Source organism: Lepisma saccharinum, chromosome 8 (assembly GCF_977018435.1).
Source record: "Lepisma saccharinum chromosome 8, izLepSacc3.1, whole genome shotgun sequence".
NCBI lineage: Eukaryota > Metazoa > Arthropoda > Insecta > Zygentoma > Lepismatidae > Lepisma > Lepisma saccharinum.
Window position 1 is genome coordinate 84,383,233 of NC_139236.1, and position 20,658 is coordinate 84,403,890.

The 20,658-nt window shown below is 39.1% G+C and overlaps 1 protein-coding gene across 1 annotated transcript; it reads right to left on the minus strand.

Annotated features, from left to right (window-relative positions):
* Positions 1 to 1,521: 1,521 nt before the first annotated feature.
* Positions 1,522 to 20,501, minus strand: LOC145991232 (uncharacterized). Its single transcript, XM_083127191.1, has 3 exons — positions 20,462 to 20,501; positions 3,189 to 3,522; positions 1,522 to 1,612 (listed from the first exon to the last, which is right to left on the minus strand). Exons 1-3 carry the CDS (start codon positions 20,466 to 20,468, stop codon positions 1,558 to 1,560), a joined length of 396 nt encoding a protein of 131 aa, XP_082983317.1. The 5' UTR covers positions 20,469 to 20,501; the 3' UTR covers positions 1,522 to 1,557.
* Positions 20,502 to 20,658: the final 157 nt, after the last annotated feature.

Below are 20,658 nucleotides of genomic sequence, written 5' to 3' on the forward strand. Positions count from 1 at the left end.
TATACTCGTATATATGTGTGTTTGTGTGTACGAAATCATAAAACTTCTACGAAAAAAATGCCATTGATGGCAGACTAATGATGCTATACCCACAATTGGCATAAAAGAGGCATATCGCAACAGAAAGTGATGCATTTTTAAAACAAAAAAAAATGAAACCGTTACGTTAATGATTGCATTTAATCGTAAAGGTATTTCATAGGCTACAGTATAGCAGGTTACTACCTAGGTACATTGATATTGCTCTGTGAATTGTCAGTTTCTGAAATACTGTCATTAACTTTCAATACTACTTGCACTGGACAATTAAGCCTTCTTCTAGAACTGTTTCTACCAGGGTTGATAAAGGACCAGGAACAGGACCGGAATCTTTTCTCGCACAATTTAAATTCGGTCCAAGATGCGTTTGGTTTCATTGAAAAATGGTTCCTGGACCGTATTTAAATTCATCCAGAAAAAAGATTCCTGGACCGAATTGAATTACTTTACAGATTGAAAGGTTGTTTACGGTCCGGAACCCATTTACGCTTCCTGATTTTCTATCCCTGGACCGGAATTCAATTTTTTTTAAATTCCTAGGGCCTCCCCGATGGCGCACTGGTAGCGTCATCGCTTTGTAATCAAGGGGTTCCGAGTTCGATACCAGGTGGAAGCACATACTGGCTTGAATCCCACGTTAAACTCTATATCCAGTCTCGATTAGCCTGTCTGTGCATAAAGTAGACTTAAAACACCAATTCAATCAATCAATCAATTAAAATTCCTGGACTTTTAACTACACTGGTTTCTACCTGTTTACTCGAAAACACTACGAAAATGCCTCTTTTGATATGTCACCGCTTTTGTTACTAGAACATTTTGCACAGGCTCTTGAATTAGTGTCATTTCGAACATAATAGTTTTCCAGATATATCTTCACATAGTTTTGAAGCTGAAACTAATTGGTTGGTCTTCTCAACATCATCTTGCCAGTCACATGAAATCTTAAGTATTTAACCGTAATAAGCTCACCGCAAGAATGGCCAAATTACATAAATAAGCGAAACAAAAGTAGAAAGAATACGCATTGTAGCAGAAGATACGCGAATGAGCTATGTTGAAGTTGAATTTATAAGAAGTATTAATACAGTAAAACCTCGTTAATCCGGACTAATGGGGGGGATAAGTTGACCGGTTTAACTGAAATAACCTAAAAGAACAGTGGAAAGTGCATTACACTATACAGTACAGTACAAAGTCTCCGGGAAACAGAATTTCATCAGTGGTTGACTGCCTTTTCTTTGGGAAGTTCTCTTTTGACTTCTAGCCACATTTAAAACCTTGCATTCTGCTTTCTTTTCCTGTCCGGATTAAGCGAATTTGGCTTATTGGGGTTCGGATTAACGAAGTTTTACTGTACTACTGTATTCATGTTGGAATGTACATAATTTACGTTTCTATTCAAAGGATATTATTCTTGTATTACTTCTGAGATTTTTTTTATTTGTTCTCTGGAAAATGCATAAAAACTCACCACTTTATCCCCAGTTGAAGATAAATTCCATTTGTGCAGCCCAATCACTGATAAATACTTCGATGTTCCATCTGGAGAACAGAATCACTTGCGACTAACCTGTTGATAAATACACATTTGTATTTCTACTGTAGCGACTATGTTATAATTTATAAATATTTTCATATTAGCCTATTACATTTTTATCGGCAATATTCATAAATTGAGTTTTTGATTTTTTTAAAAAAAAAAATGTTTTGATTTCTTTCATTTCGCTTTTTGTGCCACTTTTGGCTAATTTCCGAAGATGGGGATGAGTGTGATGATATGATGAAATTGATGAATGGACACTCACAAACAAACGCCCATGCCTAGGCCGAGATTCGAACCCGGGACCCTTGGCGTTGTAATAAATTATGTTTCGAAAAATTTATTTTAAAGCTTCAAAAAACAAAATGGCCGTTGGGTCATGGGACATACGAAATGGATTAATTGATTGTGGTTTATTTTATTTCGCATTTCTGCCTCTTTTGGATTCGCGAATATGAGAATGAGTGATGGTATGATGAAACGGACGAAGGCAAACTCACGAAGGACACTCATGCCAGGCTGGGATTCGAACTCAGGACCCCTGGAGTCATAGCGCCACGGAAGTCGACCCGTACGAAATCATGGACTGATAAGACATTAGGTGAAATTTAAATGGACGGTCGTCCTATGTTAGTTTCCCGGTGAAGGCACATAGTGGTTCGGATCCCAATTTAAACTGTAGGTCCAGTCCCGATTAGCCTTATTGTGCATATACTTAAAAGACCAACTCAATCAATCAAATGGATGGTCAAAATTAGCCAAAAAATATCAGGAAAGCGTCACTAAATATGACCATTGAATAAGGATTTATTTTCATGTTTTTGCTGATCTTATCAGTACGCAACGGTACAAGAAGATAAGGGCATTGTACGACATTCTTTTGTCTTGTCAATCAGTGTTCTGTTTAAAAACAATAAATCTTGAAAGATTAAATTTGCTTATCTTTGTTACTAGAGGTTACAGAAAGATCTGGGATATTCGAGAAACTTCTAGAACACATAGGCCTGATAAATAAATCCACTAATTCATACGAGATGTTGCTTCCCCGATGACCCAGTGGTAGCGTCATCGCCTTGTAATCAAGGGGTCCCGGGTTCGATACCCGGTGGAAGCACATTGTGGTTGGGATTTCACTTTAAACTGTAGGTCCAGTCCCGATTAGCCTGCCTGTGCATAAAGTGGACTTTAAACCAAAACTCAATCAATCTGTGTGCGTGTTTCTGCCTCTGTCACAAAGTAGTATAACACACGGCGCTGCGCCAGGGGTCCCGGGATCAAATCCCGGTCTGTGCATGGGATTTCTTTGCTTCCCTTCATCATTACATCATATCATCATTCATCCTCATCTACGCTATTAGCCGAAAGTTGAAGAAAAGCGAAGTAAAATAAACAAAATCAATCGCATACTAGCAAACCACTTTATCAAATGTTTCTCAGTGTTTTGAAAATTGTCTCGTGTGAGAGCAAAAATAGTTTTACCTTGGGCTGAAGGCCACCCACGCCACCTACTGGCGACGCCACTTACCTTGACCTTCTACAACATCTCACCTTTCTCTTCAAGAAAATCTCGGACAAATGTTTATTGAAAGAAACTCTTGACGCTTACCCTTCTGTTGGTGCCATTCGAGGCACAGTCACACGGCGCCTTCGTCTAGGCCCATCCACCAAACTCCATTCCCTCGATGACGTCAGCTTCTCGTCCTCGGACAGCACCTCGTTGCTTTCCTCGTTCTGGTCGTCACTTGACTCTTCGGCCTTCACATCTTCATTCCCCTCGGAGACTATAACTTCTTCCTCTTCATCTTTGGTGTCCTCTTCGTTGACGTTCTCCACAACAGGGGCCGGCTCCGAGAGATGGTAGGGCATGGCGAATATCCTGGCCGCTAGAACGGCCCAGTAGTTGGGGTCGAAGAAATGGAGAATTGGCAGAAAGGGAGAGGCTGAAAAAAAATGTAAAAAATGAAGTAATTGTAGAAATAATAATCTACTAATAGGCACGTTGATAGGCTACTGTTTATTGTTGCCTGTAGAGGAAAAATACGGAAGTATTAGATGAGGGAAACAACGACAAAGACAGGAGGTAAAAGATGAGGGAAAAGGTGAAAGCGAAAGAAACGGAGAGAATGAAAGGAGGCAAATGAGGCGAATACAAGGGAGAGGGGAGATACAGACAGAAGGAAGCGAGAGGATCAGAGACAAAGAAAGGAGCTGAAAGATGTGGTAAAATGAAGAAGCGAGAGAACTGAAGAGAAGAAAGAGCGAGAGAAACGGAGAGTAAAGGGGACAAAGGCTAAGGAGAGAGAAATAGAAGCAAAGAAAGGAGATACAAGATACACGGAATACGGATGAAGAGGAATGCGAAAGAAACGGAGAGAGGGAAAGGTGAGGCTCAAATACAGAGAAAAGGGAAACAGAGACAATGGTAGAAAGTAAAAGATACGAAGAAAGGGAAAGCGAAGGAACCGGAGTGAAAGATAGGAGGCAAAATATCCTGAAAGAGACAAAGAAGACAAAAGATACGGCGAGAGAGAAACGGAGAGATAGAAAGGAGGTAAAAGATACGGAAAGAGGGGAAGTTTGATAAACGGAGAGAAAGAAAAGAGATGAAAGCTAAGGAGAGAGGTGAAAGCGAAAAAATGGACTAACATTGGGGGAGAAGATGCGGGGAAAGATGAAAGCAGGGTAAACGGAAAGAAACGACAAAGGATGTGGAGAGAGGGGTAAGCGAGAGAAACGGAGAGAAAGAAAAGGATACAGAGATAAGGGGACAACGAGAGAAAGGGTGAAAAAAGGGAGGAAAAGATACGAGGAGAGAGAGAAAGCGTGATAAATTGAGAAAATGACAGGAGAGGGAGGAGCGAGAGGAAAGGAGACAGAGGAAAGCGAGCGTGAAAGAGAGTAAAAAAGAGAACAAAATATGCAAAAGAGAGGGGAAGAGTGAGGGAAACAGGGAGCGAAAAGGGGGACAAATGATAAGGAAAAAGGGGAAAGCGAGAAAGAAAGGTGCAAAAGATACGGAGGGAATGGGTAATCTAGGGAACGGAACTTTAGGTAAATAAATGTTTTTTCTGCTATAATTGATATTGATTTGATGTTTTAAGTCCACTTTATGCACAGTAAGGCTAATCGGGACTGGACCTACAGTTTAAAGTGGAATCCGAACCACTTGTGTTTTTCTGCTATAAGATAGAGACCCTTGTTTTTGCCAAAATTCTGATCATAACCTTATATGTCAACACAGCAAATTTTATTTTACATAAAAACACATCTTTTCCAGTTTTCCGTATATACATATTTTGCTAATTTTCATTTTAAATACATAAAATCGCTCATTATTTTCAGCTACCTCGAAATCCTCGAAGGGGAAAAGGTTTATTCTCCGCACCTTTTTCATATCGAGAGTGTCAGGTTTCTTTTGTCTTTGAACACGCTCGCTGGCAGACTTCTGGCGCCTCGCCTACGATCCTATTGGGGGAAAATATTACCCCCAATGGATCTAACCCTCAAGTGCTAATGTCTAAATGTACAGAAATTTTTGGGAAAAATCAAGGTTTTCAAACTTTGTGCCAAATTGCACATCTTTTGGAAGGTGAAGTAGAGGAAGAGGAAGCTTTGGAAAACTTCAGCGTTAGTGGCATTTCGTGCTTCAAATATGCAAGAATTGTTTCTTGTGACGTGGAGCGATCTTTCTCACAATATAAGATCCTTTTTAGAGATAATCGTCACAGATTTACAATGGAGAATTTGGAAAAAACTATGGTGATCCACTGCAACTCTTCTAAAAAATAGCTCACTAAGAGGTAAGCATTTAGAAACTGATTTCAGGTGTTTAAAATGCATGTAGTATTTTGTTTTTGTTACCAAATGTTTTTCTATTTTTGTCACATATTTTCCCGTTTCTATCACATATTTTCAACATTTATGACACATAAAAATAAATCTGAGTATTTTAGCACATAAAGTTTCGTTCCCTAGTAATCACATAGACGGAGAGAGAAAAACAGGGACTATGTAAATGGAAAACTGGAGGGAAGAGAAGTGATGGAAACAGGAAGAGTCGTAGTGAAAGAAGTGAGACGAAGAGAGAATTGAGAGAGAGAGACAAAGATGGAGGAAAGTGGAACAAAATGGAGATAGAGGTGGCAGTGAAAGATCGAAATGTGATAGAAACGGTGGGGGGGAGGGAGGAAAGTGTGAACAATCATACATAAAGCGAGAAAAAAGCACCATGTAAGGCCAAAATTTATAATATTTATATGTGAAAAAGAGTCGCAGGATTGACTCGGATTGATACCCTCTTACCCACTACGCACGGAAAAGAGAATGCATTCAATTCAAATGTATCAGTTGATTCAATCATGTCTGTAATTGGTGTTTTCTTGGTTCGTTGTTAATTGAAAACTCTTGTCCGATGCATTTTTAATGCATCATGATAAATGAAGTGTTAAGATGAATCAAGCGAGGTACAGTTAAATCAACACTCTTTATAGTTGAATCGAAATTTAATGCATTTTTTTGTATTTATGCATTTCATTGCATCATTAGTTCATAGCACTGGTTTACTCTTGTGTTAATCTTATTAATACTTATCAAAGTTATTCTTATTAACTAGTTGTTCGAGCTGATCTTCGTGGCGGAGTGGGTAGCACAGCGCGCTACGACGCCAGGGGTTTCGGGTTCGAGTCCCGGGTAAGATATGGGTATTTGTGTTTGTACAAATGATAAAAACTGAAAATTGAGATAAACCGAGAATAGAAAAACGGGGAATACTACCGCTTAGGGGTATTCCTTTTAATTAAAAAAAAAAGTGGTTAGTGCAGATCGCTACGACGACAGAGGTCCCGGGTTCGAATCCCGGCCTGGGCTTGGATGTTCTCTGTGAGCGTCTCTTCGTCAATGTAATCACATCATCCTCATTTTCGCGATTAGCCAAAAAGTGACAGAAATGCCAAGCCAAATAAACCAAATCAATTAGTTGTTCGAGGTCATAAATATGTTTCTCTAAACTGTACAACATATATACGTAGAGAAAAAAAAAATATACAAAATATATCACCTGGGGAATGAATGGTCACCGAATACTCCTGGGGCCTTGCTTCGACCAATTGAAACCCGCCGACGACACCGAGAACCAGGAGACACACGTTGAAGGCAGCCATCTTCGGATCGAATTGAAACCGATGACCCGGCGACTGCTATATTTGAAAGCGGATTGTTCCGTTGGAAAGATGGCTATCTTAGCTGTATTTATGGCCGGATTCTATTCTGATGGCACCGGACCGAGAGACAAAGATTCAGAACGGTTTTGGAGGTCAGAGGAATTTCCCAGAACATGGCATTTCACTTGGCCCCAAACAGCGGCGTCCCACATCAATCGCTTGGTGTAGATGCACGTAGAGTTTTCCTCCAAAAATAGATTGTCATTTGTCATGTGGTGGAAAACCATTGTTGTGTGTACAAGGGATCCCAAGATCCAAAACTGCTATAAGTTCATAGAATAATAATAATACATATTTATCGGCTAATGTTGAAACACTTTTTGTTGTTGTTGTTGTTGCTAGTCCTTGCTCAGCGTTGGTTGATTTTCGATCTTACCACTGAAGTTCCCTGGTTCAGTTCAGCCCCCGTGGCGGAGTGGTTAGCACATCGCGCTACGACGCCAGGGGTCTCGGGTTTGAATCTAGGCCTGGGCATGGATGTTTGTGAATGTCATTCATCATATCATCACTCATCCACATCTAGCCAAAATTGGCACAAAAAGCAAAGTAAAATCAATCAATCAATCCCGGGATCATCACTCATCCTCATCGTTGTGATACGCCGGTAGCAGAGAAGCGACGTTAAATAACAGCAATACACATATCGTGCAGTAGATTATGGAGAAAGGCCCAGAAACTGTTTCTCTTTTTAATGGGACTATTCATTGCCGAACTCTTCCGGTGGCGGCGCCACCCCTGTTGTATCCCTAAAGAATTTCGTTCGTCATTTGGTTGTCCTAAACTTTACATTGGAGCGCGATGGGATGGCTATTCAAACGTTATTTTCAACAAAGGTAAGAGTTTCTCGTCTAAATCGATAATAAAAATGGGTTTAGTAAAGCTTTAAGATTATGCAGCAAGTCATAAGCTTCCGAAAATTACATTCTCCTGAACCTACGAATTAATATATTAGAGCGCAACGGCATGGTAACTCAAACGGGCTAAATATAGTATGTTTATGAACAAAGACCACTAAACGTGACGTCATTTGGGTCGTCCCTAACTGCCACGGGTCGATAGTACAAAAATTTAGATTTTTACACACCGCTTGATATTTTCTTTCTGGTTGCGAGTATGTGTAATTCAACGGCGGGAGTAGGAATCAGAGAAACTCCCAAAATTATAAAGGAAAAATGTATTAAGTGCGTAAACACATGATATTTATTATTATACACAATGACACTATGCTTTCCCCTCGTATTTTCGCCTTTTTTTGTTAACAACAATTATAAAATTATAGTTCCTGTAAATAAGAAAGCTGTAGAGGTTACAAGGCATGAAACAGAAGATAAAATATTTTTGTAATAACTATTCTTCTCGATAAATGTGTACAGTACATATAAAACACCATATTTACTAGCCATGCGGAAAAGTATATCATGTAAAAAAAGAGTCTGTTATTAATAACAACTATAAAAATAAGAGTAGAGTCGCGCGGAATTATTATGTATTATTCATTACAGGAATTCACAACAATAAAGTACTTAAATTGTGAAAATTGCAGTTGTAAACAAGTGCTGTGCAAATTTAATTATAAGGCTTTTTTGAGTTCCGATATCTTTTCTGTTGTTGACGATCGTCTTTTCAAAAACCTTACTTTTACAGCACTGATTATTCAACTATCATGTTCATTTCTGAGGTTAAGAGAAATTAAACTTGCAATTTAATGTAATAGCAGCACATTCAGCATCAAATTTCCCATGTATTTAAATGGGAGAACAATTGCCTATCAAAAGCGTGGGTGCTGCCACCTACAATAGTTTGCTTTGACCAGGCCCATTAAAAACATATAGGGTACAAAAGTTGCGTAATAGTAGCAAGATGTACTATAAATATTTAGCCAATGTGAAGGATATCTAGCTGAACCCAAAAGTTGTATTTTTCTTGTATTTGACTACACACATAGAGAAATATTGCATTGTATCTTCTTACTTGTAAGGACATTGTATATTCAGTTTTCGTTGTGGCCAAACGCGTTAATTGGTCCACTTTCGATCTCGCCACCCAAGTTCTTGGGTCGAATCCCGGACTGGGCATGGATGTTCTTTGTGAATGCCCCTTCATCAGTTTCATCTAATCATCACTCGTTCCATCGTCGCGATTATCCAAAAGTCACATAAAAGCGACGTAAAATAACGAAATGCGATACTAGAGTCTGAGAAAAAGACTAGATTTCACGAAGAAGAAAGAACATAACATATTGCATAAAAGTTGTAGATTTCTACCTTTTTAGCTGTTTAGTTCCCTCTTTTGTTAATTACTTATGCAGTTGTATTTTACGCTCTTAGGAACAGATGCAAACTAAAAACGAAGTATTCACTTATTGAAAACGTAACTTCAGGAGCAAATAATGAATATCATCAGGCAATATAGAACAGCATTTGAAACAACTACTTTTCAAAGTACTGTTTCTAAAAACAGCGTGCAAGACAACTACACCAAACTATACAATTCTACCGACGTTTTATAACTAAATTGAAATTTGATTTCCACCAGTGTTTAGTAGAATTCCATTAATGATTTTTTTCAGTCATTACGCTTGTTTGAACATTAGTAACCTCATTAGGAAGAGCACACATATTTCGTCTCGATCACCAGCATTTTTGCAGGACATTTTAAAAAGAAAGGGCGTATTTGAAGTTTTGGAGCTTTTCAGGACATGGCCCTTCAAGAAAGGACTGTCCTGCGAAAATCAGGACGTCTGCTCACCCCCCTCCCTTCAATTCGAAGGGAGGATGAGGGGGAATTCCCCCATATGGTTCCTATACATCCCTATGGTTGCTAATTTCTTGCACTTGAGAGGGGGTGTAGTTACTGGAATTCCCCCTTTCAAAACACACATAATGAAGAAATACGTGACTGGGTTTTCTGTACACAACCCGGGAGAATACTACAATATAGAGTGCAGAGTTCAAAATAATTTTCTGGGTGGATGTTGTCTCCGAGCTTTCAAAGTGTATATTTATGGTATACTTGACAAATAGAAGCATGTCACGTTATGAACAGATCAATTAACCAATGAAACTTCAATTAATTTATCTGGCATAATACGTAGAACAAGTGGTCGTAATTTGTGACTGTGTTTATGACGGTTGTTTGCTAGGCTGTAACGAAACGAAGAAGCATTCTCGTTTTCAGTAATGCATCTTATATATTAGAAAGTGCCGACCTCCGTGGCAGAGTGGTTAGCACATCGAGCTACTACTCCATGGGTCCCTGGTTCGAATACCGGTCTGGGCATGTGTGTCTGTGAGTGTCTATTCATCAATTTCATCGTATCACCACTAGGGGCGTGAAGGTTTCGTTTTATTTTTCCCTATATTTCGGTGTCATTTTTTACTGCAATTCGGTGTTATTTTTACATGCATTTTTACTGTTCCTTGTAGTTCTAGATTTTCACATTGTTCTAGTACTGGAAAATTGAGACATATTTTAGTCTTAATGCAAAAATAAATATGGCTTATCTTCGTGAGAAATGACCAAATTTCTTCCATTTCGAAAACTATTTCATCACATCAGCCACTAAATATGAAATGTTTATTGAATGATAACACCCAAATCTTTGAAAACAATCGGGCACATCATATTTCCCTAACAATGCGAAGAAATCCCTATGCGACCTCAAAATACCGATTTGTGTACACACACACACAAACACTTACAAGCCCTCCCCCCCCCCCCCCGAAACAAAAGGTGACGTCCACATTCAGGATGTCCTGATTCAGAATCTGTTTGAAAGGCGTCTCGATTCGGGATGTGTTTATCACAGATTTGATGTCTCAGTGGAATTTGTCCGGATTGAGGATGACCTTAAATTGCCTGAGGGAAGGGGGGGGGGGGGGGTAAGTCCGGTTTCTTGAGAATTTCGACCTTTAGGAGCAAGGGGAGATCATAGTCCGAATCACCTTGAAAAGACAAAATTGCTTGCCAAAGGTCACACTCATACACATTACTTTGACAAAACATACAGACACAATATTTTGTATTTTGAACTAACTAATGAACAAGACTTAGGTTAGGTTAGGCTCGATGCTTCGATACTTGCGTGTCGCATTTTGTACAGCGACGATCGGACCAAAGAGAATGCTGGAACTTGGGTGGCAAATTCACGTCCAGCGTCGGAAACTGATGACAACTCCTTAAAAATGGATGGTACCGGCGTCAGTTCTACCTTATGAGGCACTCCCACTCTAGGGTTCCAGTCAAGAAGACATCCTGAGTTAGGACAACCTCAAATCTTGAGCAAACGGTTCACAGAACACATCCCCAAACAAAACAGGTGCGGGAAGTTTCCCTTGAGCGAATTCTATTACAGGACGAGCTTTAACACTGTGAGTCATGTCTGTGCCAAGCTGCAATAAATGAGGCGTGGCAATCTCTTGTGAATCGAACTATCACCAGGTAGTCTACAAATGAAAGATGTAATATCGCTTCTGGTAGTTCTTTTTGAACGGAAGAAGTGTTATCCCCAGTTTATATTGCATATTGGCATAATTCGCGTTATTTCGCGATTCAGAAACCCCGAAAACTTCCCTCATTTACCTACCCAAATACATTTTAAACACTTTACATTGATTTCCTCAACTTATCGGTGTTATTGTTAAAACGAAAACTTTATGGCCCTAATCATCACTCATCCCCATCTTCGCGATAGCCAAACGTTGCACAAAGGCGAAGTAAAATAACAAAGCAATCAATCATTATATTAGAAAGTTTAAGTATGCAGCCATGGGCTGAATCGGCCATGATTTCAATCTGATATTGGTTGTTGTCATCGTAACTTTCTGTTGTTGATTCTATTGCATCTTAAGAAGTTGAAGAATGAGTCAATTGCAGCAGAATTTTTCCAGAAGCTCTGCAAGATTTCACAACCCACCTGACAGATATGCTCCTGGGTAGAATTATTATTTTGAAAATCAAAAGGAATATTGTTACATATTAGATTGATTGATTACTTCATTTTACTTCGCTTTTTTGTGCCGCTTTTGGCTAATTAGCGAAGATGGGGATGAGTGATCATATGATCATATAGATGAATGGACACTCACAAATATCCATGCCCAGACCGGGATTCGAACCCGGCCCCCTGGCGTCGTAGCACGATGTGCTAACCACTCCGCCACCGAGGTCCAAGTTGTCGTATCCTCTCTGAATGTCGTCCCTTCATCAAGATATCACCACGCATCCTCATCGTCGCGATTAGCCAAAATTGCAGAAAAGCGACGCTAAGTAACAAACATGCAATCGCGCACACACCTTAATACAAATATAGTGTGTGTGTGTTTGCATGTACATATATTATGCACAAACACCCATGCATGTGGACTTCTGCAATGGCGCAGTGGTTATATCGTCGCCTGTAATCAAGGGGTCCCGGATTCGATACCCGGTGGAGGCACATAGTATTTGGATCCCGCCATAAACTGTAGGTCCAGTCCCAATTAGAATATCTGTATGTAAAGTGGACTTACATTAAAAACTGAAACAAATTTTCTAGCTTTTGGGCGCATCATTGACTTACCCCCTCGGTGGCTGAGGTTTTTTTGTCTCACCGTCCAAAGTTCTGGACTCAAGTTCCATTTGTGGATGTTCACATATCAAACCCATCATCGCCATCGAAGTTAACCTGTAGAGGTAGAATAAACAAAGTAAAGTAAGAAATACAAGCACACACACACACACACACACACACACACACACACACAGTGGCGTGCTTAAGATTTTTGAAAGGGGGAGTTACGTATACCTTTTTTTTATTATTCAGCCCTCATTTGCCATCTTTTTCTGCCTTTGACGTTCTTTTTTTTAGGAATTCTAGGCAAAAGGGGAGGGGGTTATGACCCCATCAACCCCCCCCTCCTTGGTCACGCCACTGCGAATTTCTTATTGAGCATTGCTTTTGTGTCATTTTTAGCTAATCGCGACGATGAGGATGTGTGTTAACATAATGAACACCCAGTCCGGGATTTGAACTCGTGACCCCTCTGGTTCCAAGATTCCAATCCTGGGAACGTTAGGAATCTTCCATTATGCGTCTATCGTCATGAGTTTCACCCTTGTAATCATTGGAGCCAGGATTAGATCCCGGTGCAAGCTCATTGCTCAATGGTTCGGATCCCGCTTCAAACTGAGGGTCCAGTCCCCATTGTCCTATTTGAGCGTAAAAGTGGACGTAAACAAATATGATGGTACCGTATGATTTGGCACAGACAGGAGATGTACTGAGACACAGGGAAAATTCGCTATTCATCTTCATCGTCGCGATTAACCCAAAGAGTAGCTGATCTCTGTTGCTGAGTGGTTATAACAGTGCGCGCTACGACAACAAGGGTCCCAGATTCGAATCCCGGGTCGGGCATAAACGTCCTTTGTGAGTGTCTTCATCTTAAATCATCACTCATCTTCATCTTCGCGATTAGCCAAATGTTGCAGAAGAGCGTAGTAAAGTAATCCAAGTGATTCAATCAATTATAACCTAAAGAGCAGTGCAAGGAATATATGAAAAACTAAATATGCTGACCAAGGCAGTAATTTATTTTATTAAAAACATAAACTAAACGTAACGTTTCAACCTTCTAGCAAGGTCTTCTTCAGACTCTGTATCAAGTACAAATGTAACAAGATACAAAAACAGGGCATTATATATACACAATATATACATATTATATATGTATCTTGTTACATTTGTACTTGATACAGAGTCTGAAGAAGACCTTGCTAGAAGGTTGAAACGTTACGTTTAGTTTATGTTTTTAATAAAATAAATTACTGCCTTGATCAGCATATTTAGTTTTTCATAACATGGAAACAAGGCTTAATGGTATTATAAAAGAAATATATATGCTATTATTGACAAGAACTTGTTTGGATGAATATTTCAAATCCAGAAGCATATTTGTAGGTGGGGCATAGGGGGACGGACCGGAAGTACCCCCCCAGAAAAACTTACCAGGTAAACACTAAAATTAAATAATCAAAATATATTTGTTGTGCAATGAAGAATTAATGATTTCCACGAACTTACCCGAAGGCAAGATGAAATTGCTATCAGACGGGCTTTGAACTGACAGCATTTATTAGAAACTAAACTTTGCATCAACTTGACGTAACATCTTTTCTTTATTCAATAAATATTTGATTTTATTGCTGGTAATTTCCTTGCCAGCACAGTGTTTCTTTTTGCAAATTTTATGGATCGTAACTATACGTAAACTAGATATAATGAATACGTGCTGTTATATCTCTATTCTTATGCTGTCCTTTTTTAGTTGTTTTTTAAGTCCACTTTATGCAGAGGAAGGTAAATCAGGACGGACCTACAGTTTAAAGTGGGATCCGAGCCACTTATTTCTCGACCGGGTACCGAATCCAGGTCCCCTGTGCCGTATTTTTGCCAATTCAGCCCTGGAAGGGCCTTGGCCTATCTCCCGACTGCCAGTCTCCCTCCCACAATCCTACCTAGAGGTGTGGAGATCTTTAACCGGTAATGGGATGACGTGAGATCAGCACGTCGAACCCTCAGTTGTCGTATAGGATATACCCGTGACCGGGTTACGCTACCCAATTTCATCACGATGATGGGTTGCCACCGGCCCTATACACAGGCCGAGAACCTGGAGACTAAACCCAGGCGGACTCGAACCCATACCGTCCCCCAGTCGGAGCCTAAAGCAAAGCGTCTTAGACCGCACGCCACGGAGGGAGGCAATAATATGAGAATATATAATATAATATATTAATCGTAACAATATTAATAAATTTGCCTGTTTTAATAATTATTATTATTATGAATTATTGATGCATTAATTATAAACGGTACCAGTTTCATAGATCGGAGACACATTAAAATAGCATATTTTGTGTTTTGCATGGTTCGTACTTACCAATTGTGTATTGCGGAACATATTTCAAGGTGCCATTATGCTTTTTACACGAAAACAAACGCAATTTCTCGCATTCTGAGTGCTTTTTTTTATTACTTTCTTCGCTTCCGGAACACACAATATGGCGGGCACATCTTGACTGAAGTTGTGGGTATGCAGTGTTTCAACCTTCTTCACCAAAAAATACCTACGTCACCGGTGGAAATTATACATTATGCACGGGTAGCTGACGGATAGCCCCACGAACCATACACGGATAGCCCCACAAATCATTATACACGGTAGCTGACCGATAGCCTCACGAACCATTCACGGATAGCCCCACGAACCATTTCCGATAAGGTTAGTTTAGGTTAGGTTTGGTTACGTTAGGCAAGCATAACATAAAAAAGGGGGGGGGGTTGAAACACTGACAGGTGCTAACGTCATGAAACGTACGCAGCATCCGGTTGTCATAGGGTAAGCAAATGACAATTGTGCGTCGGTGAGACATTTCTCTTGAAAATTACATGATTTCCCGGTCAAATATATTCCACGATGAAAGAAACTACCTCGACGAACGTTGTAAACCTTGGATAAACTCATTTCCGTAAGTAGTTTCTTGTGTAAAATTGAAGAAATGTGTCTCCGATGTATGAAACTGTTACCTTATAAACATTTATATTATTAACATTATTTTTATTTGTGATACATTTGGTTCGGGCCCCTCCTGAAGTATATCTAGGCTTTTCGGGAAAAAGCGCTTAAGTGAAAAAATGAAATTTTACACAGGGGTGTGAGGGAGGGGTGATCCTTTTCAAAGACACCAAAATATCAACCACCCATCCACGTAGTACACCCTGGACTGTATTTTGAAGACTAGCGAGGCTCTGGCGTCAGGACTCACAGCCAGTATAATACTCCGTGTTGTGTGCTGTCCTTTTGTGTTTGTGTATCGTCCTTATATCCATTTCATCTTATCACCATCCATCCTCATCTTCGCGATTAGGTAAAAGTGCCAGAAAAGTAAAGTAAAATATTTCATATCATTGAATCAATCAATTTACAACAGACAGTTATTTAAGATTATTATTTTAACAGCAAATATTACAGACATTATGTAATGTTGTTGGATCACCACTGTCTTGAATCTTTGCACATATAGAAAATATAATATAAAATTATGCTGATAACATTTTCTTTAATTCATCGTGACTTTATTGAAAGTAACAGAAAATCGCAGGTTGTGACTTATGTGCCTTTACCCGAACAAACAAGGTGGATAAAGATTATGATTTTATTTAAAAAATCATTTTTGTTGATTTTTTATTTAAATCGTTTTTTTAAAATTTAAATAGATTTTTTAATTAAAAAGAAACACGCTTGAAATTGCTGGTATGGTTTTTGGCACCATAGGTATGTTTTCTTTAATAGAAAGGCTTTCACTGGTAAACGGACAGCTCTGTAAAATATTTGAACAGTTTGATTAAAGCAAATTAAAAATTATATGCAAATATAATCGTATTAGCTGCCATGTTTATTTACAGTTTAATGATATTGACAATATTTATGGTTTAACATGATTAGTATTTTGTATATTTTTCTACAAAAAAAATTTGCTATTTTTACTATAAAAATTATTGAATTTTAAATCAAGAGGATTTAAGTGTGTTTACAGTTTACATATAACATTTCCTTTCATATGAGCTTCAACCCATCAGTACCAGAGGCGAGGCAGATGCGGCAGATGCGGCAGATGCGGTGACTTAGAAAAATAATAAAAATACTGCATTTTAAATACTTTAGAGAAGAAGTAAAAAATAAGTCAGAATATTCTCATATTAGTGCGAAATGAGCCAAGCGGCGCCATGAAACGGCTAGAAATGCGCAAGAGATTCGTTAAGTTTAGCGCATTGGAATAAGAGCCCAGTAGCATTCTCCGTGGCTGAACACTCGCGCTACGTTTCCTATTGAAGGCAATGTTGTTCGCTGGCCCTTGTCATCGCAGAAAATGTGCGAATCTCTCTATCTGCTCGGAAGACACCCAACGATCGCTTGAAGGTCTGGTCATAAAAGGCCTTTTTTTCAGCTCCCATGTTTACGGCAGGGTTTCTCTGACGTCATCAAGATTAAAATTTTCCGAATGCTAAATCCATCATTGTAAAGCATGCAATGCAATGATCTAATACACGCAATTAGTGATGTGATTTTTTTTTAATAAACTGAAGAATCAGACTTTCAATTATGTTAGACGAACCATCTAATGCTACCAGTAGGTCTCTGTGCATAAGGAGAATGGTTTATTAGTTTTGCTGAAAAACTCAACATGCTGACCACGGCAGACATTTTTTTTATTACAAAACATAAACTAAACGTAACGTTTAAACCTTGTAGCAAGGTCTTCTTCAGACTCTGCACCAAATACAAATGTAACAAGGTACAAAACAGGACGATATATATACACAAACATTACTCCCCTCCAGACTATTAGAAAGTTGTTCTGGAACATTCTAGCAGGTGGCTTTCAGAACAACTTTCTAATAGTCTGGAGGGGAGTAATGTTTGTGTATATATATCGTCCTGTTTTGTACCTTGTTACATTTGTATTTGGTGCAGAGTCTGAAGAAGACCTTGCTACAAGGTTTAAACGTTACGTTTAGTTTATGTTTTGTAATAAAAAAAATGTCTGCCTTTGTCAGCATATTGAGTTTTTCATATCATAGAAACAAGGCTTAATGGTGTTATAGTTTTACTGATGAGAGTACCGATTGCATATCTGACGGGTTATTTGTTAATGTAAAAATTGTCAATGAGTAGAAACTGGAGAGTAAATTCATTATTGCTCAAACTTATGACGGGTCGGCAGTTATGTCGGGGCATTTAGCAAATTTGCAACAGAAGGCTCACGACGAGTACCCGAATGCATTAGTTACGCATTGCTACGCTCAAGTATAGATTTAGTGTTGTCCCAGGAATGAATGAAATGGCATGCATTCTTATCCACTTTGCCACACAAGGGGTTAAAAAAAACATCCTTTTCACAACCCAGGTGATGTTATAAATCACGCTTAGTTAACACAGTTGAACAGTACAGGGAGCGAAGAATTGACTTTTTTTCTAATATTTGATGCACAACTGAAATGGGCCGGACAGGTGTGCACAGCGTATGGATTTGTGCACTTTTGACAATGCTTTCAAACAATATTTTTACTGAAGATATTTTCTCCGTTGGTGAAAAGTTTCTCTCGGGTTATCAACCAGGTGAGTTGTGGAGAAGCTTCCAAGCTTTCGAGAGCTAACGTCACTCTCATCTTCAGGGTAGAAGTAGCTATCGAAAGCTTGGAATATTTTTGTCGTTTACTTAGGGGAAATCAGTGATCAGAACGCTACATTTTATAAGTAGCTTCGCTACAACTACAGATATTCTTCCAAAATGTAGCTTCGCTACAGCTACAGATACATTTACCAAAAAGTAGCTCGCTACGCTACTCATGTGCGCTACTCGCTACTTCGCTACTTTTGCGCTACTTCTGTATTAAAAACTTAAACAACCATATGGCTATTCAAAACAAGCCCTAGTATGATAGTTGTACGTACTGAAAAATAGATTCTGTTATTTATTACCATGATTCCCTTCATTCTATAATTTTTATTGCAGTGTTACTTCAGTTACATATTTTTAATAAACTGTTTGAGAATAAAATACCTTTTGTAAGTGGCATATCAAATTAAAAAACTAGGTCTTACACGTATCCGTAATGTTCTTATTGTCATTTGAAAAATATTTATGTAAAAGGTAAAGTGCTCCCCTGTGCTTAGCACCACGCCATGAAGGCGTATAGGGGGTGTGGGGGTAACGCCCCACACTTTCTTGATCCGGTCGTGAGTGGGGGTGATGTGATCAGCATCACGCCCCTGACCGCCTTTACCCCCCAGGGTTTCCCCCAGGTACCCATGTTATTCGACGCTGGGTGGGCGCCGGGGCCGCTTCCATCGTTAGAAAAGTTCCCGGATTTGAACCGGCCGGGGATCGAACCCGGGACCTTTAGCATGGTAGTCAGACGCGTTACCGACTGAGCCACCGCGGCCATGACACTTCTTTTTAAAATTTATTGGAAGAATATCACATGTATCAAAAATAACTAGAACGTGTTGCACAAAATAGGAATAAAAATGTGATATTTAGCAATTATATCTTCTTAACTTAAACAGAAGGTTACTTGGGGGATGGCGGATATTTGCTCGAACTTTGAGGATAGCTGGGAGATGCTTCTAATGGTATAAATGAGAAACAGGTGGAAGGAACAATGCTTTACGTAAGTTTTTCATGTTGGAAATGCTTCCCCGAAGACACAGTGGAAATTGTAATTGTCACCTTGTATTCAAAGGGCCCCAGGTTCGATACCCGGCGGAGGGCACATGGTGGTTCGTATCAGTCTCGATCAGCTTATTTGTGCATAAAGTGGACTCAAAACAAACACTAGGAAAGACTTCTAGTTGGGAGGATTGGATCCTCCTGCTCCTCCATTCCTCACGCTGCTCATCATTCTCCCCCTTTTTTACAATTAGCCAAAAGTGGCAGAAAATGGCAATAGATAAGAAAATAACTAAATAAATAATGCATCCTCATTGCCATGATTAGAAAAAGTTACAGAAAAGGGACGCAAAAGTAGGAAAAATACATAAATTTGAAAACTGTGTATTTTTACAAAAAAAAGTGTCATTTCTGCAGGAAAGTCAATAAGTTGTACGTTCTTTTTACAATATGATAAAATATATTGAGGAAACTGATGTGTAAACCCGAGTGTTCTAAACATATTGTAATTTTAAAATTTGCGAACAAACATTATGACCAAAATAATTGTAATTCCAGAAACACTATCGTTCTTGTAACAATAATTTCTTGCCGGTGTGATCCTATACACTGACAATGATCAATGCTGTTAATGAACTGAATCATTGATTGCTGGCACTATTGCTTTGTCATATTAGTAGAAAATGGATCGCTTGTTTTTGCACTGTAAGTTTGGTTTTACATAGTAATTATCGATATTTTGCTGTCTGTTACACCATCGATATCCACAGGATTTGTTCCAGGGGTGGCACAAACGGGGCATTTTTTCCTGGCGGTGTAGCAAATGAGGCATGATTCTCCCCAAAATAGCGATGCATCTAAAATAAATGGCTATTAGCCAGAATATATTCATATATGCCAGTTAGTTATCTGGATATTAGAATTATTCAGATGCTAATGAAATAAATTACGCAGATATTTATAAACTAGATTATCTGTGTTTGCATGTAATGGACTTTGTCTTTTTGAGTATCTTGCAAAAGTAAGCAATATTGTCATTTATTTTTGACGCCGTTACCGCATTCAAAAATTACCTCAAAATGCTGAGAAAAATGTAGCTGTAGCGAAATTTTCGCTACAACTACAGGAATTTTGTAGCTTCGCTACCGCCACAACTACAATTTAAAAAAATGTAGTGCCGCTACAGCTACCGCTACAAATTTTGTAGCTAGCTACAATAGCGACGCTACAAGTAGTGAGCTACTTCCGACCACTGGGGGAAATATTGTGCCCTCCCTTCCCTTCCAGGTTGAAAATATCGACCCTGACGGTTGTAAAAATGTCACGCTTCGCCACTGATCAGTACGTATATTTTGTTTCCTTTCTTAGAGCCTAAAAATCACCATTAAATGATTACCAGATTAATGTACTCGTATTTCTAGATAGGTGTCTGTTCAGATCTTACTTTCCATTTCTAACCTGGTTTTGGATAAGCATCTACACTCTTTCAGCCTACACAGAAGGAAACGTTTCCTGGAAACAAGGAAAACAGGGAAATAGGTACTTTCCAATGCAAAACTGGTTGGGCTACCTCCACCCCTCCCCCAATTAACCTTGATATGACGTTCTTCCCAAGGAGTTTGCTGCATACCTCAAGCATGA